The 24,231-nt window shown below is 42.7% G+C and overlaps 1 protein-coding gene, 1 non-coding gene and 1 pseudogene across 6 annotated transcripts in view; 2 read left to right on the top strand and 1 right to left on the bottom strand.

The window, feature by feature from the left end:
- DMD (dystrophin) overlaps positions 1–24,231 on the bottom strand; it is a 2,360,554-nt gene that overhangs the window by 223,747 nt on the left and 2,112,576 nt on the right. For all 5 annotated transcript variants that reach the window (XM_066250305.1, XM_066250306.1, XM_066250308.1 and 2 more), the window contains one exon: positions 10,978–11,038. In XM_066250305.1, coding sequence (XP_066106402.1) covers positions 10,978–11,038 — 61 coding nt within the window. The remainder of the gene's footprint in view (positions 1–10,977; positions 11,039–24,231) is intronic.
- On the top strand, positions 19,196–19,271 carry TRNAS-GGA (transfer RNA serine (anticodon GGA)). Its single transcript has one exon. It is a non-coding gene; the product is annotated as a tRNA-Ser (tRNA).
- On the top strand, positions 21,018–22,774 carry LOC136317292 (large ribosomal subunit protein eL33-like; annotated as a pseudogene).

The raw sequence follows: 24,231 nt of genomic DNA, 5'->3' as shown, positions 1-24,231 counted from the left end.
GATGCACCCAGTTTTTAGACCCCAAGTTTTTTGAAAAAGGGTGCGTCTTATCCATGAGGAAATACGGTACTTCCTTCCCTCATCCCTTCCCTCCCCCACATTATGCCCCGGAATGAGGAGAATGAGGGCGAGGAAGGCTGAATGGGATTTGGAGTTTCCCCGCTGGGAAAGGGACATTTTCTGAAACCAGGTCAGTGTTCAAAGGACTAATGCTCTAAGGAAATTATCCAAAGGGGACAGGCAGTTCAGGGTTATTGAGCTGTTTTCCAATGCTGTCTGCATGAGGCTGCTGACCTCTGTGAAGGCTACAGGATGCCGCTTCCCAGGGGGACAGGAAAACAAGCAATTAGAGAAGCCTAGGAGAGGCTCAGGAATGTTTGGGAATTCACACATACCCCAAATTATGTGGGAACTCCGAGAATGAAAATAAACTAATTCGATCAAGGACATATTTGTGTCCTAGACAATATTCTAAACATGTAGTTCATACTGGATATATCTGGATGAGTGTTTTCCCCAAAACCCAACACTCAGTACCTGGTAAATGTCAATTAGGCTTCAGTTCAATTATAGGGAAGGAGTGCTAATTAATGTTCCTTATGCGCCTGAGAGTGAAATGGGTGTGAGGTCAAGGAAATTTTTCAAACCACAGAGTCAAGATATACTAAAGCTGGGCTTCAAATGCAGATTTATTTGATGCCACAGTTCTTTTCCCCCCTACCACATGATTATGCAAGAAAGAGCATGTTTAAGAAAGTTAGAAAAAGAAAATGAACATAAGCTGAAATAATCGAATTCACTTCTTTTGGGTAAACAGACCCTAATACATTTTATGTATACTTTCACATTCCCAAGAGCACCGTAAATGAGGCAGGGACACGTGTGCTATATATGTGTAATATCACAGATTTTGGGCCTGGACCTGACAGTGTATTTTAGCTGCCCTATATATGTGTATATGTGTACATGTCACCCCTGTAAGCATTACTACACAGAACATTACAAAAATTTTCTGCAAAATAAAAACTTATCAGTGTCATTCTCTTCAGATTCAATGGCTACTAACTAGATCCCAGCCCCCAAAGTACATCCTGTACAGAAATGCTTAGTGAAAGACAGCGGGTGATCAACTTATAGTTCTGTTGACCACTGGAAAATCAGAGGCAGCATCATGAGTGACATTAAAGACTTCACTTCTACTGAAACAAAGAAAGGCAGAACTCAGAGTGATCTCGGGCATTACCTAATTCTATTTCCTTATTGTTGATGGGGAAAACTCAGTCCCAGATAGGCTGAGTTATAGCCCAAATTTTATATATATATATAATTTTTTATTGTATTTTTTTTTGTATTTTTCTGAAGTGAGAAGCAGGGAAGCAAGGAGGCAGGGAGACAGATTCCTGCATGCACCCGATTAGGATCCACCTGGCAAGTCCACTAGGGGGCGATGCTCTGCCCATCTGGGACGTTGCTCCATTGCAACCAGAGCCATTCTAGCACCAGAAGAGGCGGCCATGGAGCCATCCTCAGCGCCCAGGCCAACTTTGCTCCAATGGAGCCTTGGCTGCAGGAGAGGAAGAGAGAGATAAAGAGAAAGGAGAAGGGGAAGGATGGAGAGGCAGATGAGCGCTTCTCCTGTGTGCCCTGGCCGGGAATTGAACCCGGGACATCCATACACTGGGCCGATGCTCTACTACTGAGACAACCGGTCAGGGCTCATATTGTTTAGCTAAAGACAAGAGAAGTCTATAGACCTCAGGATTTGGTAATGTAGCGTTCAGACACGCACGCCAAGGACTGTCTCCTAGGCATCAACTATTAGAGACCTGAGAAACTCAGTAAAAGACAGCACACTTTCTAATATGATAGTTGATGAGGATATGAGAGACACACTTGGGCAGTAGATTTAAATTGACACATAGACACTAAAAGAATTTCTGAAGGAGTCGAGGAACTGTAAAGCACGTACAATTGCTGGTGTGTGTTTTTGGTATTGTATGGTATTGCTCATTTGTTCATTCATTCAAAAATCTTCTGAGCACGTACTACTGCACGGCATCTGCTATAAAAAGAGATACAGCATTTTTCCTCTTGGTGTCTGTTATTTCAGTCAAGGTCATATGTATCAGTTTATAAAACTATAAAGAAGGTTGTGATATGAACCCATGAGACACAGACAATATCAACACCGGAATCTACCAACGGGGTCTACGGAACCAAAGGGCAGAATCAGGACTCTGCAGAACACTATGGCGTCTCATTCACTCTCAGTTAATGTCTTAAATGGAATTGTTTTCATGATTATAGCATCAATTATGCATTGCTCACTACTCCTTCATTGTGGTTCCAGAGTTTAATGAGACTGAGCTAATGTGACCTTTGGAACCAGAAAACTGTGGAGGAGAAAGCACGGGAGAGAAGACTGACCTCTGGGTTATCTTTGTGTACTCAAGTCTTTTGAAAAGTCAAGGTACCAGACTTTTGGCAGCAATCTCACAAGTTTAATTACCCAGAGATATTCACCAATATCCTCAAAGACTGACAGCTGAAATTAGACAGCTGAAATTAGACAGCCAAAATTAGACAGCCGATTCTACATTACATCCACTTCCTATTATCAGTGGTGCCAAACAATTAAGTAAAAGGTTTAGTATGATTTGTCCTTTCTTTCTTGATGAGATTGATGATGCAACTGAAAGGGAAACCCAAAAGTTAGAAATCTGGCTTCAGTAATAGTAAGTTTTTAGTTGTAATGAATAGGAGATTATGTGAGGGGTTAAATTACAATAATTTCTTGTAAGGGCTCAGTCACAGAACTTCCTGTAAGGGGTTAAGGCACTGTAGATAACTTGGAGCTTAGTTCACAAACCTTAATCTTTGTTGCCTAAGAAACACAGTGAGTTCTCTTGCAAAAAGTTCCCAGAGGTGCCAGACGCTGGCCGTTCCGGAACAAACAGAAAGACCTGTGCCAATGTTAGAGGGACATTCGGCGGGGGGGATCCTTGCAAACTGGACTCCTGCCTCCTGCACATTATTACATGACTAATTGCACGGGCTTTCTTTTCTTTACATCATTACTAAGAGCCCCTGAGCCATATAAAAACAGTCAGCACCAGGAGAGTGTTAAGGCAGTTCTTTTGGACAGGAGTCCCCTGCATTCTCAAATTGCTGTAATTTGAATTAGTTAAAGACGCTCTTATACCTACTCAGCCCGTCTCTCATGAAATTGGCAGAAAAAAGACAACACGAATCTCAGCTTGTTCCAGTAACACAATGAAAAGCCTCAAGGGTAATATGAAGATTAATTTTCATTCCTCTGGAAAACTGTTAAAAACGATTTCTATTTCAAAGTCAACATTTATAAAATCACAGAATGTTAGGACTGGAATTGACTTATGGTATTATGTGGTTCAGTCCCCTTAGATGACAGATAGAGAAACTGAGGCCCAGAGAATATATGCGATTCATCTTTGGCCAACTAGCTAATGAACAGCAAAGCTGGAACTAGACTTCAATTCTTCTGATGCCTGGTTTATGTGCTATTTCCGCTGTTTCATATTGTCTTGTCAGCTACTCAGAGGTTTATATTGAAGAAAAATATATATGTGAAGGATCTTACCAGAAACAGCACAAAATTGTATGCTACGTAAGGTGTTCGTATTGTAAGGAAAACTGAGAAAACCTCCACCAATCTCAACCAATGTTCAGATTGAATGTCAAAATCCTGATGATATCATTCCTAGAACAGTGAGGTTTCAGAATGAGACACGGGGGAATGGTTTCTAAATTGGATACCCTGATCCAGTATTCTTTTAAATTAGAGCCCATCTCATTCTTAGAGCTTGTATGCACTACAAACCGTCCAGCACTGCCATTTAGCATGTTGACTGCTGTCAAAGCTGAGACATAGCTAACCACGGCTTCCTCTCTGTATAGATACAGGTACTGAAATCAGTAACTCAAAGGAACAAATAGACTGACCAAATTTTGCATCCAAGCAACTCCTGGCACAGAGAATAGGGAGCTGGAGCAAGAAGGAGGGCAAAATATGCTTTAAATATGGGAGGAATTTGAAATCTAAAAAAAATGTCCAGGAAGTAGTAATAGAGGCAATAACTCCATGGAGGAAAGTGGTGTCAAAACTCAGATGCTGCTGGTGTTGGGGAGCACGGGGTCTTATAATCAGAACAAGATGCATCGGTTTAAATTCAAAATAGACCAACAGGATACAAAACACAAACACCGAAAGGTAAGTCTAGGAGATGGCCACAGTTGCATGGAAAGAGTCAAAAATGTGTACTAGTAGAGCCATAGGAATAATAGGCAAAAGAGGACATGAGAGTCAGAACTCCAACCAGCAACTTGGGAGGCAAACACAACAATAAGAAGAAGAAATGTTGACTAATGTGACTGTTGGCTTCGGCCAGAGAGGTTTTACATTGCATTTTGCTAAGCAAGAAGCACCAGAAAGTTGTGAGCAACTAAGATACCATAGACCAGTGGTCCCCAACCTTTTTTGGGCCACAGACCGGTTTAATGTCAGAAAATATTTTCACGGACAGGCCTTTAGGGTGGGACGGATAAATGTATCACGTGACCGAGACAAGCGTCAAGAGTGAGTCTTAGACGGATGTAACAGAGGGAATCTGGTCATTTTTAAAAAATAAAACATCATTCAGACTTAAATAGAAATAAAACGGAAATAATGTAAGCTATTTATTCTTTCTCTGCAGACCGGTACCAAATGGCTCACGGACCGGTACCAGTCCACGGCCCGGGGGTTGGGGACCACTGCTATAGATGACTGTGGAGACTAGAGAAACATGCCTGGGATTGAGAATGAAGAGAAGGGGAGATCAAAGCCATTAAGACAACATTACAGCAATGTAAACACTATCCAAAAGAACCAGCAGGAAAAGACAGGCACGGTCTGGACGTGAGTTGCTTCTTGCGCATTACATGTAAAGAAGAGCTGAACAGGTAGCCTGTTCCCCAGAATGCCATTCTTCGCTCTTGTGTGAAGTGCTCCAGCTAGTTAGAAAGAGAACCTGATGCAATGCATTACTGATGACTGAGTAGCAGGTTCACTGCCGAGTCTCATTAGTGAATGCCTCCCAATATGTAGCAGTTGCAGTGTCTTTGAAGGAAAAAAGGACTGGCTTCTCTAAAAATAAAATCCTTCCTAAGGGACAACTAATAGAAATATAAGGTCACACACACTTCCGCTGGTATTACAAAAAAGGGGCAGCAAAGCAACCTTCAGCTAGAACTAATATATGTAGCGCAGGTTATGACCTCAATTGGTTTCTCCACTTCTGCATCAATGGGAGACAGTGAATAGCATTTACTTTCTTCAGGAGTGAGTGGAGACCGGAGATTACGCTAACAAATTTCATAACCAATACTTGGGCCATTCCAGCCACAGCATCCCGAGGAAGATAGAACGGCTGGAGAAGATCCAGGAAAAGAAACTAAGATGATCAAGGGGAGCGCTTATCTTTCATTCAAGGACAGACTGAACCCCTAAAAAGAATTTCTCAGATTGGGAAAATGAAAATAAAAAGGGGTTAGTGAGCGGTTGGGAGATTAAAGCCCACTCTGGGTAACTATAATATAATTACATTCACTGAATTCCATAGCATTTAATGGGAGCCAGCTCTTGAGGCTGAAGGATGTAGATGGAACCGAAACTGAAATATACCTCTCCATATTCATACAGAAATCAGTAGATTTCTAGAACTTATATACCCGAGACAAGGCTGAAGTGGAGAATGGGAAAGTTTAAGAAACCACTGGAGGCCCTGGCCGGTTGGCTCAGTGGTAGAGCGTCGGCCTGGCATGCGGGGGACCCGGGTTCGATTTCTGGCCAGGGCACATAGGAGAAGCGCCCATTTGCTTCTCCACCCCTTCCCCTCCTTCCTCTCTGTCTCTCCCTTCCCCTCCCGCAGCCAAGGCTCCATTGGAGCAAAGATGGCCCGGGTGCTGGGGATGGCTCCTTGGCCTCCGCCCCAGGTGCTAGAGTGGCTCTGGTCACGGCAGAGCGACGCCCCCTGGTGGGCGTGCCGGGTGGATCCTGGTCGGGCGCATGCAGGAGTCTGTCTGACTGTCTCTACCCGTTTCCAGCTTCAGAAAAATACAAAAAAAAAAAAAAAAAAAAAAAAAAGAAAAAGAAAAAAAGAAACCACTGGATAGACCCGATACCAACTGAGTTACAATACATTCTAGTTTTCTAAAAGAAAACTCAGTTAACTGACACACAGCCATCGGTGCCTACAACTGGGACGGAGCTCTGGGCTCGCAGCCCTGTGGCTCTGACCCACTGTGCTATTTCTTCCACTCTTATTATGTCATCTATACAGGAACACACTGCATGCGAGTTCGGGATTCCTAAATTCTTTTGACAGTCCGGAATACAGAAGAATAATTTTTGAACTGATTAAGAAAGCAAGGGAGTCCTAGCTCTTGGCTCCATGTGGTTTCCCCAGATGGGAATATGCGACATAAAAAGGTGAAAGAAATCCTAACAGAATGCAGCAGCTGGTTAAAGGCTATTATATTGAAATTTTCATGAGTTTGACAGTAGGCCAAAAAAACTACAAAATGGCAGAGAGTGGAAAAGGCAGTTGTAACAGGTTGAACGTTGTTGGTGATTATTTTTTTCAGCGGCAGTGAAAGCTGTAATCAAATAACCTGAAAGAGATGCTGGCAGGCGTAGGAGAGCCCCAAGGGAGAAGGAATATGAAAGCTGTAACAATGATGTATGCTATGGCCTAATAAACTAGATAAGCATGGAGTTTGAAGTATCAGAATCAAGGTTCTTAGCATCATATGAAAAGCTGGTGTCAGGATGCAGGCATAAACACTGTCTGATTTGCACTCTCGAGCAGAAGATGCTGTTAATGACTTACAACCTCAAGGATGAGCATGCAACTCCACCACTAACTGAAATGGGGCTGCTGGGGTAGCCACCTCTTGTGATTTAGACGATCATTTTATTCCAGCACTGAAAAAACTATAAGGCATTAAAAACAGTGTATCCAGGGAAGACACCTGGCTTTGCAGCTGGAAATGTGGTTAAAACTTTTTTTTCTTTTTAATTTTTAATTTTTCAATTACAGTTGACATACATTATTATATTAGTTGCAGGTGTACACCCCAGTGATTAGACATTATATAACTCCCGAATGCAAGGCTATACAGACAAGAGAAGAAAGAGGAAAAATGTCTGGTTGAAATAATGTCATTATAAACTTCTCATTACTGCTATTTGCTGACCAACAAGGAATCTCCAATTATGAATGGCATTTGCTGTTGATCCTTGCACATCAAAGTAATGTACTATAAATAAAATACATTAGACAATGGTCAGTGGAATAATAAAGCACAAATGCCATTAATAGTCTGTTCAGTGTATATTTGCTGAACGTGTGTTCTCTCTATATTACAGCTTAATGTTAGAGGCATATTTGAGAAATTATGCAATCCTATTTTCAAATAGAAGACAATTGTAGAGAGAAGTGCTCTTTATAAAGTTTCAGAGATATCCTTGAGCAATTATATTACTCCTCATTCCAAGGAACTGATCATCTCAGAAACTTTTAAGGTCTTCATATTCACCTTTTTACTGATTTCTCCTGTCTATTGTTTTATGTCTCTTACCATTATACTAGAGAGCATAATAGTCCTTAATTACACACCAAGATTTGAGCTCTTTAAATAGGCACCTGGAGAAATTGGAGTTAAGAGGGCATCATCTTTGAAGCTAATTAAACAGTGGAAAAATAGAATTCCTGTGTTTTTTTAAAACTAAGTTTTTTATATTAAAAATTAAAATAGTTTAAAAAATAAAGCTAAACTTCTTTTAAAAAAAAGCTGAGATGCTAGGTTTTTAAAATTCGGACAAGATTATGAAATGAGTCACAGTCATTGATTCTTTGAGCTAAAAAAGACCTTAGATATCATCCAAACTACCTCATTTTTTGTTGTTGCTGTTGTTGTTGTTGTTGTTGTTATTGAGAAAGAAAGAGAGAGTTAGAGAAAGGGACAGATAGGGACAGACAGACAAGAAGGGAGAGAGATGAGAAGCACCAATTCTTCGTTGCAACTCCTTAGTTGTTCATTGATTGCTTTCTCATATGTGCCTTGACTGGGGGGCTGCAGCAGACCGAGTAACCCCTTGCTCAAGCCAGCGACCTTGGGTCCAAGATGGTGAGTTCTGCTCAAACTAGATGAGCCCACGCTCAAGCTGGCGACCTGAGGATCTCAAACCTGGGTCCTCCGCATCCCAGTCTGACACTCTATCCACTGCACCACCGCCTGGTCAGGCAAACAACCTCATTTTATAAATAAGAAACCAAGAGTTCTATAGGTTAAGTGACTTGCTCAAGGCTACATAATCAACCAATAACAGAGTCAGGACTCGAAATCCAGGTTTCTCTTTCCCAGATCTGTGCCCTCACCAATAGTGCTACCATGATCTTCAAGTGGCTGAGGAGCACTAGACAGACAGAGTGGCTAATTCTGCTCTGGGTCCGCCGAGGAAGAGCAAGAGACCAAGTTACAGGGCAGAGCGTGACAGCTCTTCTGGCATTTTCCTCCTTTTTATTCTTTGACCTGAATTCATTTTCACTTCCCCACTGCAAGGTACTAGGATCTTTTCTAGTAGTGTAACATCAGCGAGGAGACACATAGTTAAGGATTTAAGGAAAGGACAGTGGGACTGAGGTGGGGCAGGGGGACTCTAGGAATCTCCAGGAGACCTTTAGTGAGCCCCAGACAAGTAATGATTTGGAGAATAATGGCTTAAAAATGTCTTGGATTCTCAGTCGGTACTAAAACCGTGGCCACAGGAGTCTTTTTTTTTTTTTTTTTCCAGCTCATAAAGACTGGATAAAGCAAGGGCTTCATGCATGGGTTGAAGAAGATTTTGAGAAGTAGCAATTCTCAAAATCTGAGTCAGAAATGACAGTTTGTCATGACCCAGACACTGATGTACAAGAGAACTGGGGAGAGTTGGAATAAAATGGTTTGAATAGAATACGTAGTGGATGTAAAGCCAATAGTGCATGTCTAAATCTATGTATCATTTAATAAAACAAGTGATTTAAAATAGGTACTTCAAAAATAAAATAGGGCCCCTGGCCAGTTGGCCTGGTGTGTGGGGGACCTGGGTTCGATTCCCGGCCAGGGCACATAGGGGAAGCACCCATTTGCTTCTCCACCCCCACCCCCTCCTTCCTCTCTGTCTCTCTCTTCCCCTCCCGCAGCCAAGGCTCCATTGGAGCAAGGATGGCCCGGGCGCTGGGGATGGCTCCTTGGCCTCTGCCCCAGGCGCTAGAGTGGCTCTGGCCGCAGCAGAGCGACGCCTCCTGGTGGGCAGAGCGTCGCCCCTGGTGGGCGTGCCGGGTGGATCCCGGTCGGGCGCATGCGGGAGTCTGTCTGACTGTCTCTCCCCGTTTCCAGCTTCAGAAAAATACAAAAAAATAAAAATAAAAAATAAAAAAAAACAAAAATAAAATAGGCATTGAAAATACATAGAGTAACTGAATAATTTATATAACAAAAATAAAATTTAAAAGTAAGAAAATTAAAAAGTGGAATCACAGTGTATTGAAGGAAAATTTTTATAGAGATGCCTTCTCTGGAAAATTTTCATAAGACAGACCTTTTCTAAAGGATGTGTTTTTTCTTGAAGAGTCAAGAGTCCTTGCACCCCCATTCTTCTGAGATAACAAAATTGAGGCACGGAATTATCTTTTTTGAGAACTGTAGTAATGAAGATATAGGAGTGCTGTTATTGCTTTAGAACTGAATTATGAAGAACTGATGGGCAAAGGAAGAATAGAAACAGACTTGATGAAAGATGGCAGGCCGAAAAATGGAAAAACATTTACTACTTTTAGTCAGACTCATGGCAGAGGCCAGTTCAAAGTCTTTGGTTGGTACCGAAGTCTATTTCATGAATCTGATGAATTTTTTAAAAAAAATTTTATTTATTCATTTTTATTGGAGAGAGAGAGAGAGAGAGACAGAGAGAGAGATAGAGAGAGAGAGAGAGAGAGAGAGGAAAGAGATAGAGAGAACAGGGGGAGGAGCAGGAAGCATCAACTCCCCTATGTGCCTTGACCAGGCAAGCCCAGGGTTTTGAACCGGCAACCTCAGCATTCCAGGTCAACGCTTTATCCACTGCGCCACCACAGGTCAGGCTGAATCTGATGAATTTTAATTACTGTTGAGATTGCCAATTCCAAGTTAAATTTTAAGTTAGACTCACACATTTGATGAGACGTAGCTAAGGTATCAAAAAACCCCTCAACATCCTCTTTCCCCTCCCTCTTCCAGGTCGACCCAATGTATCATAATTTATATTTCATGCAGCATCCTGCAGAAGATGATCCTAAGCACCTGTGTTCCTTTGATGGACACAAATGGCCCCAGAAAATGGTACCATTCTGTCGTTATCCTGTGAAAAGTGCTGAATACTCTGTTCCAAGAATGAACACTTCAGCTCTACAAATCCAGGAGTGCGGCTGACTGCCTTTTGGGTTCATGAAGTATTTATTCACCTAAAATAGTTTGTGTACATACAGTTGCAGAAATCTTCCATCTTTGTCAGAAGAAGAAATGCGGGAAAACCCCTCAATATATTGAATTGTTCTTGTAAGCATTCGTTTCCACTGTCAATAATATTATCAGCAGCTTTGTGTTCTACTGTGAAAAATCCACACCACCCCCAATCACAAAGCACAACAGACAGGCTGCCACGAAATGGATTTTCCCTAAAGGCAGCTCCTTATTGCATCAGCACGTTTTCAGTGGTAATTTAAGTATGAGTTGATTTATCCACGCTTCCTTGGGGAAGAAAGAACGAGGTAGTGTGGGCCAGGTTAATGGCACATTTTAAAAATAAATTCATTTGTGAATATACAGATTAGCCACAATAAATGCTCCTTAAATAATGTGATGGCTCCAACTTACTTGATATAGTAGGGCACTTTGTTTGGCGAGATGGCTCTCTCCCAGGGACCCTGGACAGAAGCTGGAAAAGGAAATAGAAAAAAGGCAAGAAGGTCAAGTTCACTGCAAACAGGAAAGACAACATTAATCTCCAGAATTACAATTTTACACTGATCTATCTTGGTCTGTTTGCTCAGTTGCCCATGAAGACAGGAAGGATTAAGCAGCTATCCTAAAGTTTCTGTCCTAAGTGAAATTGAAGTCATTCAGGCAAAAGATAAATGCAAAGAGAAAAACAAAAAAGTCTCACTGCCATACCTATGGAATAGATAAGGAAGGGAATGAGTAACCCCCAGGTATTCCCTTACGCGTCTGCATTGGGTGCTTGCCTTCTAAACACTTCCTATTGCTGCTTCTCCATATCTTTTGCTATTTGATTGACTGGGTTTTATTTGTGCAGCAGCTGAAACAACCCTTTGTGATATATTTACATCCCAAGTTACCGAAGCTAAAGCACTACACTTATCACTCTGATGTGTTTGTTTCTCTCTTTATTTAGGCTTTTGCCAGATTTCATTTACTGATTATCTCTTTAATTGGAGCCTCAAAACGTCAGCTGACCAGCATGATCTTATTAGAAAAGATTACGAAAAGTGAGAGAATGCCATCCAATGCCAGAGTGTAATAAAACTTCTGTGATGAGTGATGAATCCTACAGGTAAAATTTATTTTCATGTACGGGGAATTCACTTGATAACGATTTTATTTTGTATTAGTCAAATCAATCATCCTTAAACTGTGTTTTAAACATTTAAGTTGTAGGGTTTTCTTTTTTCTTTCCTAAAGCCGAACTCTAAAAATACCTTTTACGTACTGTTTAATCTGTGGGGTTTTTTTTCTTTCTTTAGGACAAAATAACCATGTGAGGAGGCAATATAACATTTCCTTAACAATAAAATCTTCCTCCTAAATAGACTTTTAAGGAATTGGAGTTTGAATTGATATAGAATATCATCAAGGATATAAATACAAGAAGTATTCTTATTAAACTGTAGCCGTTTTATGTGCATGTTCATTTTTTTTCCTGAATTTTCATCCTGCTTATAATTTGAAGCACAGCTGATGCTGACCATTATTTCCTCCTATGAAAAGCTCCCTTCTAAATTAGTCTCATAGTAAATCTATTCCACAGTGTATTGAGATGTAACAAAACGTCAAAGCTAATATATCCTTGACTATACTGTATAATAGGAAATAACAGCTTCTGATAAAAGTGAACTTCGCCTACTGGCAGACAGTTTAAGGGTAATGAAACTACAGATTCTTTATTTCATATTGAGTAATAGAAAGATCGAATCGTCCAACCTTCAACCAGACATGCTGCTTTGTACCCTGGCGAAATGTCATTAAAAAGATACAGAACATGGATTTGTATTTAGCTGCTAATTATTCCTTTTCATTTTGGTAGACAGATTTTTATTATGGGGAAAAAGACATTGATCTGATGCTTTGAAGCAGTCCCTTGCTTTCGATCTCTCTCTGTCCTTCTTCCCTCCCTCTCCCCTGTCCTTCTCTTTCTCTGCCCTGCTCTCTCCTCTTGCCTGTTTTCCTTCTCTAGGTTTCAGCTCTCTTGCCCAGAGCAGTTCACAGAATAAATACGACCAGACTGGAGAATGTAGGCTGGACTCCCTGATGTACCTGGGCAGAGTCTGATGTTACAGAAACCTAAAAACCCAAGCCCTCTGAGCAGGAAACTTGGTGAGAGGCAGAATCCTAGTCCTAGCTCCAGGCTGCTTGCTCAACACACCCTCTTCTTAAAGTCACAGTGGTGGTGATCATTTTGCAATATATACAAATATCGAGTCATTATGTTGGTCATCTAACACTAATATGATGTATGTCAGTTATACTTTAATTAAAAAAAAAACAAACTTCCTGGCCCTGGCGGGTTGGCTCAGCGGTAGAGCGTCGTCCTGGCGTGCGGGGGACCCGGGTTCGATTCCCGGCCAGGGCACATAGGGGAAGCGCCCATTTGCTTCTCCACCCCCCTTCCTTCCTCTCTGTGTCTCTCTTCCCCTCCCGCAGCCAAGGCTCCATTGGAGCAAAGATGGCCCGGGCGCTGGGGATGGCTCCTTGGCCTCTGCCCCAGACGCTAGAGTGGCTCTGGTCATGGCAGAGCGATGCCCCGGAGGGGCAGAGCATCGCCCCCTGGTGGGCAGAGCGTCGCCCCTGGTGGGCAGAGCATCGCCCCTGGTGGGCGTGCCGGGTGGATCCCGGTCGGGCGCATGCGGGAGTCTGTCTGACTGTCTCTCCCCGTTTCCAGCTTCAGAAAAATACAAAAAAAAAAAAAAAAAAAACCCAAAAAAACCCAAAAAACTTCCAAAAATGATAGCATAAAAAGAAGAAAAGAACTCCAGAAAGCCCGTAGGCTGGCCCTCACTGGCGGCACTGCCAAGCCTATGAATGCCTAATCTGAGAAAACACCAGCTAGCCTTCACTTAAAGGTCTCCAGGGGCTAGGCCCCACGATGTCTTTCATCGTCCCTTTCCAGTTCTTTATTATTCTAATGGTCCAGAAAGTCTTTCTCACTCAGAGGCCGCCAGGAACATCATCTGGTAGTGGGAGAGTCAGTTTGGAGTCCCTACATTCTTCCTAGGCATCTCTCGGAGAGAAGTAAGCTGGAGAGGTCTACTGGCTCCCTGGCCTGGCTCAGGGGCTCTCTGCCTGAAAGAAACAAGTTTTTTTTTTCTTTTCTTAAGAAACAACCTTTAGTCTGACTTGTGGCGGTGCAGTGGATAGAACATCAATCTGGGAAGCTGAGGACCCCAGTTTGTAATCCTGAGGTCGCTGGCTAGAGCGCAGGGTCTCCAGCTTGAGCGTGGGATCATCAACATGGTCCCATGGTCACTGGCTTGAGCCCAAAGGTCGCTGGCTTGAAGCCCAAGGTCGCTGGCTTGAACCCAAGGTTGCTGGCTTGAGTAAGGGGTCACTCAGTCTGCTGTGGCCCCCTGGTTGGGGCACATATGAGAAAGCAATGAATGAACAACTAAGGAGCCATAACGAAGAATTGATGCTTCTCATCTCTCTCCCTTCCTGTCTGTCTGTCCCTATCTGTCCCTCTCTCTTTTTCTCTCTCTGTCTCTGTCACAAAAAAATAGTAAGATGTCAATTCTTCCCAAACTGGTCAATAGATTTAACATAATTCCCCAGTCAAGGCACATATGAGAAGCAATCAATGAACAACTAAGGTGCCGCAACTACGAGTTGATGCTTCTCATCTCCCTTCCCTACCACCTTCCTATCTCTCTCTCTCTCTAAAAAGAAACAATCTTTAAGCAGAAAATTTAGCAAGAGATGGAAGAGCAGCGGTGCCCAGCTGAGCTAATGGCTAGACCTACATAGAGTATAGTTGACTTTACAATATTAAATATTAAAAGGCAAATAAATAAATAAATGCTAGAGAAATAATCAGAATATGCTTGAGCTAAATAGTTGAAAAGATTTCAAAATACATTCAAAGAAATTATAAGTTCCAGATCAACATGACATTTTAAGCTTTTAAAAATGGAGTTTACAATTGTTAAAAATTTGCAGCATATATGTTATACATAAAATGTTTTGTTTTAAAAAGCCTTTTGTCTGTATGTGTAGCTATCGAATAGATCCAATGATGATTTGTGAATTTTTTGTGCCGAAAGATGTTTTCTGCCATTTGACTTACAGTTTATAAATGTACCTAAGAAACTGCTTTGCATCATTTGAAACTACAATTTTATACTAAAAAAGTCCTTGATGCAAAAAAAATTATAATAACAATGGCCTTCCCCCCTTCCTCTACACCCTCATCACCACCACAGACACACACACTGAAACTACTTTAGAAATAACACGCCATCTGACGATGGTTGTCTGCGATTGGATTCGGCGCTCCTTCTCAGGAGATTGTTAAAGAGTTGTCAGGCAATTTTCGCTTGGGGCTGCCAGATAATTCCGGTCTTGCATATATACAAAGTTGATCAAATATATGGTAACTCTTATAAGTGTGTCCTAGAATTATCATTTCATTTCGTGCAGGAGTACCGATGCCAACAACAGCTGTTTCTTATCTCAGGGTACCAGTGGAAGCTTGTCATCCTTCACAATGCTAGCCTAAGTAATAGATGCAGACATCTTTTTGCCCGATGTGTCCATTTTTAGTAGCCCATCAAAAGCAGACTGATTGGCAAATAGTTTTCCATGAGACGGTGCTGTCCTTTCGTATTTTTTTACATAGATGCTTCTATAACCACTACGTGTAATTCCAATGCAGCTTTGTGATTCAGATTCTCGAGTGTAAAAATCATTCATTATCGTACGGCACCAGCACCATGGACGTATTGTCTACTGAATTTAAACAGCACACTACACAGGAGTTTATTTATTCCAAAACCAACCTCTGAAGTTCCCCCATGCAGTTTGTTATTAAGAGCAAGAAAGGGTAGCAATTCTGCCTTCAAATGCTTTTCTTCCCTTGGGGTGACAGGATCCAATATTGTGCCCAAGGTGGTTTTGAAAATCACAAACACAGGCCACACTTTCTTTAGACGAAGTTCTTATTTCGACCACTTTTTAGTGCATGATGAACAGAATGTGCCCAGCGATGCACCCCAGTGTTAAGCCATATTTTAATCGACACAGGGGCCTAACCAGAAAATTAAAAAGAATGCTAATGTGATTCAAACTGTGCCCAAAGAGTACTCTCTGGAATTAAGACCCACACACAGGCATTAATCTTCCTACTTTCCTTACACTTGGTGGATTTGGAGTTTGATAACATAGTTGGGTCAAAAATGTGGAGGCAGATGATGAACATCAATAATTTAGCATTCTCTGGAGACAAAACAGAAACTTGGATCTATGGGGTTAAAGTGTTAGCAAAGGTTGCCTAGCTACTGGCTCCTCAGAAGCGTACAGATTCTAGTAAGAGTTTTATGGACACATTCCATCAAGAGGTCTGCTCTAGAGCAATGACCGTTTCCCCGTTATCTCTTCCATTCCCCTCCACACCGAGGTATCATTTTAAGCACTTTTTCCTAGTCTCCATATCCCCTCATGAAATTCTAATACCACTGATAATAATATATGTCTGGTTATGTATTTCATGTATCTGTGCTTTAGATAAAAAGAATAAGATCTTTTTTGTTCCCCTAGGAACCAGTTTTCACCCCCTTGGGGACGATATCACTCCCACTGACAATGCTTGATCTAGAAGAGGTGTTGAGGGAGGGCGAAAGAGAACCTCTTATGTGCTTGAAACATGAGCTCAAATAGCTAATCTGATATGTATCCTGACCTGGGAGGTAGTGATTATTATGATTTTCATTTTGTAGATGATGAGACAGTCAAGATCACATGGAATAGCAGGTGTGAGTATTGGATCCTAAGTTTTATTTACTAACCAGATGGAAGTCGGGTGATTCAGGAAATGGAGAAAACAAGTGTGCTGTGTCTACTAGGTACCCTACACTGCATGTTCCTCAGTGTAATCCCCAAACACCCTAGGAGGTCGTGTGATTCCATTATCACACATGAGGACACTGAGGCTCAAAAATGGTCAGTGAACTAGCCCGGGTCATAGGAAGCTAGCAAAGAGTACGTCTAGGATTGCAAGCAGGTCTGTCTAATCTTTGTACTTTTTTTTTTTTTATCATGTGTGGTACATAACAGGTAGTCTATAAACATCTGCCTAACAACTGTGTAAATAAATACACCCTAAAAGGAATTACTTGTCATCTCGTCCAAGTTCTCTACTATATTTGATATCTAAATGTACCCTCTACACCAGGGGTCTCAAACTCAACTCAGCATGTGGGCCGCAGAGCAAGATCACAGCCGTTCAGCGGGCCGCACTAGGTCTACAAAAGGCAACTGTTACGCAACACTTTTCTCACTGCAGTTGAAAACAAAAAAAAAATCAGTACAACAAGCACAATCGTACATGCAGTTTACTCAGTGTCACAAAACGACCAGAAACTGTAGTTCGCATCACAACTGCTGTTAACTAAGCTAATATCTAGCTAGGATGCTAGAGAAATGCAAAATACAAGTAGGCCCCTAGGCTTACTTAATTTTATCCAAAATATTTTGAACTTCATGGATTAGTCTGCGGGCCGCACAAAATTGTTTGGCGGGCCGCATGCGGCCCACGGGCCGCGAGTTTGAGACCCCTGCTCTACACCATTCCCAACAAATCCACCAAATTCTTTTCCAGGAGCTGTTGGAACAACTTCATTGTCACTAGATCTTGGAGGGGTCCTTTTAAATTTCCTACAGGTTCAGTGAGGATTAGCAACAGATTGCTTTTACTCTGGTAAAACCCTGCCTCTCTGATTTGTCATCTCCATCAGCAGTCCTGTCCTGGATGCCTAAATTAAATCATCTGAGCAGTTCAGAGAAGCTACTTCCAAAGAACTCAGATGAGACTGATTTTCAGCTGAAAGACAAAAACAGAGCCTCATTTCCTCAGGAAACAAAACAATGCCTAACATGCCTTCACTTATTATGTAACACGTTTTTATAGAGTACCTACTACGCAGTAGGCATTGTGCAAAGTGCTGGTGCTAATGCAGTAAATAAGACAGGCTTTGTCCCTGCTACTCTGCACTGAATTTTAGTCTCTGGGAATATTTTGCAATGAGCACATCTAATATTCTGGTATTAAAATCAATCAACTGATATATACTGAACATACATTATGTGTACATCCCATGCTAATTATTTGTAGGCGAGTTGCAGTTGGGGGGTGGTGGTAGAGAAAGAGGTTCTAAGTCCTCACGGGCAGGTTTGAGATGAACACATATTATAACGGAAGTGTTCCAGTCCTGGCAGGAAGCAAGTGTCACATTCAAATTGGGTAAGTTGAATAGAGTTTAGTAAAAAGGCTAGTCACAGAGGTCTGTGTAGAGTGTGGGGAATCACAAGGGATAATATTATTAACAGGGAACCTTTACCACCCCTAGTCTGAGGGGCAAGAAGGGAGAACCATTACCAGAAGGGGGGTGGGAAGGGAGGGGTAAGAAGAGAGAAAAAGGAGAGAGTGAGTGAGCCCCTGCTACCCCCAGATAAACAAATATTCGTGTGCACTGGTAAAAGGGCTCATGTGACAAGGTCTTTCGTCAAGGGAAGCAGGCCTGAGGGAGTCTAGGAATACCCTATTTCCCCGTGTATAAGATGTACCTTTTTTCGAAAAAGTTGGGGTCTAAAAACTGGGTGCGTCTTATACAGTGGTTGTGGCACTTCAAATGCCATAGATGAGGCAGTATATGAAGACAGTGATTCATCATCAGACAGAGATGAGGACAAGCTAATGGATGGGAGTTTTGACAGTGATGAGGAGTTGTATGAATTTTATGATGAATTTTCGCCTACAAATAACTAGCATGGGGATGTACACATAATGTATGTTCAGTATATATCAGTTGATTGATTTTAATACCAGAATATTAGATGTGCTCATTGCAAAATATTCCCAGAGACTAAAATTCGGTGCAGAGTAGCAGGGACAAAGCCTGTCTTATTTACTGCATTAGCACCAGCACTTCGCACAATGCCTAGTGCGTAAAGTTCAACAACTTTATGTAATACATTTTTTTCCCTCAAATTTCAGGCCCCAAAATTAAGGTGTGCCTTGTACACGGGGAAAAATGATAAGCGCTATGCTCTATTCCAGGGGTCCCCAAACTATGGCCCCCTGAGGCCATATATCCGGCCCCCGCCGCACTTCCGGAAGGGGCACCTCTTTCATTGGTGGTCAGTGAGAGGAGCACACTGAACATCTCATTAGCCAAAAGCAGGCCCATAGTTCCCATTGAAATACTGGTCAGTTTGTTGATTTAAATTTACTTGTTCTTTATTTTAAATATTGTATTTGTTCTCGTTTTGTTTTTTTACTTTAAAATAAGATATGTGCAGTGTGCATAGGGATTTGTTCATAGTTTTTTTTATAGTCCGGCCCTCCAATGGTCTGAGGGACAGTGAACTGGCCCCCTGTGTAAAAAGTTTGGGGACCCCTGCTCTATTCTCTATCTTCCTACCCATCTCCTGCCATGGCTCTCCATTGGCTGAGCGCTACCCAGAGCTAGAGAGCTGGGGATCCCAATCATGCTGCCCACATAGGTCAACCTCGCAAGGTACAGAGCATGGCAGGGAGGCATGGAGAGGGCATGTAGAGGGGCAAAGGGAATTAAAAGTGGCTGACTCGGCCCTGGCTGGTTGGCTCAGTGGTAGAGCGTCAGCCTGGAGTGCAGAAGTCCCGGGTTCGATTCCCGGCCAGGGCACACAGGAGAAGTGCCCATCTGCTTCTCCACCCCTCCCTCTCTCCTTCTTTTCTGTCTCTCTCTTCCCCTCCCGCAGCCAAGGCTCCTTTGGAGCAAAGATGGCCCGGGCGCTGGGGATGGTTCCTTGGCCTCTGCCCCAGGCGCTGGAGTGGCTCTGGTCACGGCATAGCAACGCCACGGAGGGGCAGAGCATCGCCCCCTAGTGGGCAGAGTGTCGTCCCCCTGGTGGGCGTGCCGGGTGGATCCCGGTCGGGCGCATGCGGGAGTCTGTCTGACTGTCTCTCCGTTTCTAGCTTCAGAAAAATACAAAAAAAAAAAAAGTGGCTGAGTCAATTGAGAGGCAGCTTTTGCCCTTTTCCCATCCTGCTTCCTGCCGGGATCATGGATGTGATGATGGCTGGGGCTGTAGAAACCAGGAGAATGGAAGCCATCTTGGTTGCAATTCCTTAGAAACAAAGATGAGGATACAAATAATTTAAGCAGCCATTCAAGAAGGCACTGTACAGGAACTAGAAGTAAGACAGGGGAGGGAGAAAAACTGGTAAAAGATGAATCACTACTTTGAGCACCTGGGGCTCAGGGCAGCTGAGGGCTTCAGTGTGGAATCCTCTTCAGAGTTATCTGTCCCCCTTTCCAGGGGCGGGAACTAGAGTATTTATTTGCTATTGCTTGAGTGATACTCCTAGAGTATAGAAGGGTCATTCATTCCCTGGCACTTCTCACCTGCCCCTTGTGCTGGTGAACAGGCTCCAATGGCCAGAGAAGGCCTTAAAGGCAGCGTTGCAGGTGTGTGTAGTTGGAAGCCTGGGTTTGGTGTGCCTGGGCGTGGTGTTTGCCATTGGGTACGGGCAGGGCCTTGACAGCCTATGCTGGAGAAGCCATGTGCTAAGAATGACCAAGAAAGCCTGACCTGTGGTGGCGCAGTGGATAAAGCGTCAACCTGGAATGTTGAGGTCACCAGTTCGAAACCCCAGGCTTGCCTGGTCAAGGCACATATGGGAGCTAATACTTCCTTCTCCTTCCCCTCTTTTCTCTCTCTCTTCTCTAAAATTAATGATTAAAATCTTTAAAAGAAAAAGATATGAGAAGCCCAAGTGCCCAATGAATAGGGAGGCCCCACTCCAGCTTATTTCTGAATTTCTATGGTGAGAAACTTATAAACATGTACTTTGTGGAAGCCGTCGTTGAATTTTCTGTTACATACAGCCAAACCTGCTTCTTATTGAACTACTTCCACTCACTCAAACCATCTATAGTTGCTCACATCATTCCTGGCTCACACTTTAAATGGCTGAACAATATTACGTTCACGGATGTACCATGACTTATGGAAGAAATCAATTGCTTCCAGTTTTCACTGCTATAAGTAAGGCTGCAATGAACATCTTTGTAGATGTCTTGGCAGGCATTTTTGTTAATTTTCTTAAGAAGCGAAATTCCTAGAAGTATAATTGTTTGATGAAAGGCCATGAACATTTTAAAGGCATTTTATACAATTACTCTCCTGCCAGCAGGAGTCTTTCCGTATTGATCCAGGTGGAAAGAGAAAAAACCATTTTCCGCAGGTCAGTGGCATTTAGTATAATTCTCAAGGCACGTTAGATATACCGCTTAATCCAGTGGGTTATTTGAGAACGTGACTCTCATACCCCAACTTCCTATGATAGATTGTCAACTTGTTGAGTTCACAAAGGGACTCAGTATGTTGCCTTTTCATCTCAAAGCCTAACCCAATGTCTTGAGACTATGTGGGACTATGTGGAACACGTGAAAAGTGCCCGGACCACAGAGTCAGAAGAACTGGGTTTGCGTCCCGACTCCACCATTACTGAATGAACTTAAGCAAGTCTTGTCTTCTCCTTGAGCCTTATTTTTCTTATACACAAAAAGGGAGTAATGATATCTGCCTTCCCAAAATCTTGTCGGGATAAGACGAGAAAGCAGATACAAAACTGCTTTGCAACATGTTAATTACCATACAGATAATGTCTGTGATCACCTATCTATGGGATGTTGTCAGAATGAGGGTAATCCTACAATCAACCTCTCTGTTTCAGTAAGCAGCATTTGTCTTCAACCCTTGGATCCACTCCGAACTACTATTAATGTGCCACATATAGTATAAAGTATGGCAGAGAGAAATACTTTCAACATGATCTAACTTCCTGGGCTTATGGTACCTCTTTATACATCTCTGTCTACCTAGACCAATGGTATCTGCTGAACAGATCCTTCATTCTCAGGTAGACCATCTGTCCACTATTCATCAGCATGAATGATGAGCAGATTTTCATATTTGATACAATAGGAAATAGAGGGCTACAGACTTTTATAATCAGAGGATTACGATGATGAAAAGATAAAAAGATTGTTCTTGTGATATATACAATGGATTAGAGGCAGGAAAGTGGAGATTGAGAATTAGTTCATAAGTGGATTTGGTATCCAGCAAAAGGGAGAAATTACTGATAACTGTCAATTTCTAAGGCTTATTTACTAGGCAATTGGGAATTTCACTGGCAGAAAAAAATAAACTGGGAGGTAAATTTCAGATGAAATATATATTGAGCTTGAAATATTGGGAAAGTGGGTCTTTTTACTGAAACTCAAGGGGAAGGACAAGATTTTAAGTACTGGATGATTCCTGAAGCTATGAAAATGGATGACTCTTGGTTTTTCCGCCATCTTGGATCCTGTGGGGTCTTCTGGGAACAGGACTTCTACAACGAAGTCCTCTATTTCCCACTGTAGCAAATACATCTGGAAGGCTGTGGTCCAGGGCCATTTTTGTCAGTTAAAAGTGGGGTCCCTAGTAGAGCGTCAGCCTGGCGTGTGAGGGACCTGGGTTCGATTCCTGGTCAGGGCAAATAGGAGAAGTACCCATTTGCTTCTCCACCCCCCTCCTTCCTCTCTGTCTCTCTCTTCCCCTCCCGCAGCCAAGGCTCCATTGGAGCAAAGATGGCCTGGGCGCTAGGGATGGCTCCTTGGCCTCTGCCCCAGGCGCTAGAGTGGCTCTGATCGCGGCAGAGTGACACCCCGGAGAGGCAGAGCATCGCCCCCTGGTGGGCAGAGCATCGCCCCTGGTGGGCGTGCTGGGTGGATCCCGGTTGGGCACATGCGGGAATCTGTCTGACTGTCTCTCCCCGTTTCCAGCTTCAGAAAAATTAAAAAATAAATAAATAAATAAATAAAAATAAAAGTGGGGTCCCCAGAACCAGAGGGAGCACACAGCTCTTCTTAAAACTGAAGGTGTTTATGCTCGAAATAAAGTTGAATTCTTTCCAGGCAAGAGATGTGCTGATGTATACAAGGCATAGAATAACTCAGTGACTCCTGGTGGCAAAGAAAATAAAAGCAGAGTCATCCGGGAAATGGTCACTCGTGCTCATGGAAATGGTGGATAGTTCATGCTAAATCCCGAAGCAACCCTTCCTGCTAAGGCTGTTGGACAAAGAATCCGTGTGATGCTGTACCCTCAAGGGTTTAAACTTATTGAAGAGTAAATAAATAACATGGGTTTGTTCTCTGGTAGAAAAAAGAAAGAAAGGAAGAAAATGGATAGACTCTTTAATGATAGAAGGCTGTTAAAAGAGAACTGTACTTTGGGGAATGCTCTAAAAAAATGGTGGCAATAGAAAAGCCATCCAATAAAAACAACAAAGAAACTAGAATAAAGTAGGGTGAAACAGGCCCTGGCCGGTTGGCTCAGTGGTAGAGCATCGGCCTGGCGTGTGGAAGTCCCGGGTTCGATTCCCGGCCAGGGCACACAGGAGAAGCGCCCATTTGCTTCTCCACCCCCCCCTCTCCTTCCTCTCTGTCTTTCTCTTCCCCTCCCGCAGCCAAGGCTCCATTGGAGCAAAGATGGCCCGGGTGCTGGGGATGGCTCCTTGGCCTCGTCCCCAGGCGCTGGAGTGGCTCTGGTCGCAGCAGAGCGACACCCCGGAGGGGCAGAGCATCGCCCCCTGGTGGGCAGAGCGTCGCCCCCTGGTGGGCGTGCCAGGTGGATCCTGGTCGGGCGCATGCGGGAGTCTGTCTGACTGTCTCTCCCCGTTTCCGGCTTCAGAAAAATACAAAAAAAAAAAAAAAAAAAAGTAGGGTGAAACACTGGGACGGCCAGGTGCTGAGGTATGAGCAGCAATGGGTTCCAAAGGACGAAGGCTACAGAAATGAAAGATGTATTTGGCTGCAAGATCCCTGGTGATCTCAAGAAGGCAATTTCACAAGAGTAGTGAAGGCCAAGGCAGATTACAGAAGTTGAAGGTGTGGGGTGGGTAGACAGAGGGAAAGCAGTAGGATTGGGTCCTAACCAAGCATTTGAGAAGTTGTGCATGAACGCAGAGGAGTGTAAGGAGAGGGGCAACATCTGAAGGTTGGCCATCTCTCTTTCCTGTTCTGTCAACTAGCCCCATTCAACACATTTATTTATGGAACTTGCTTATGATCTTCTTTATAATATTAACTTACATGAAAAACTTATTTTTGCTTTTTTAAAAAAATTCCTAAGGAAGGTCATAATTAAGATTACAAAACAGTGTTTCAGTTTTCATGTCATTACTGATGCTGAATATATACATATATGTATGTGTGTAACATATTTCCCCATTGCAATTGCTTTCTGTGTGATTTTTATTTCCTTTTGATGTGATGCATAAGTTCCTGTAGCAAGATTACATTTTCTGCCATTTAACTGAAAGGCCAAGTTAAATTTAACACTTTTTCAAAACATTAAATTAAAATAAGAATAGTGTTTTATATGTCTATGTCATATATCAAAAGTAGAGATTCAATGAAAACTTTAAGATCACTTACTAAACTTTCAAAAATGGGAAGATTTTCCATAAAGATTTCAACAGCAGAGACAGATGGGCTACATTCCAGAGGGGAAGGTCACAAGAGTGATGAATGAGGCCGCTAATGTCCGCCATAGCTGTGAAAATCTTTATGGCTAACTAAAATTCCT

This window comes from Saccopteryx bilineata, chromosome X (assembly GCF_036850765.1).
Source record: "Saccopteryx bilineata isolate mSacBil1 chromosome X, mSacBil1_pri_phased_curated, whole genome shotgun sequence".
NCBI lineage: Eukaryota > Metazoa > Chordata > Mammalia > Chiroptera > Emballonuridae > Saccopteryx > Saccopteryx bilineata.
This window is presented reverse-complemented; position numbering and strand designations above follow the sequence as displayed.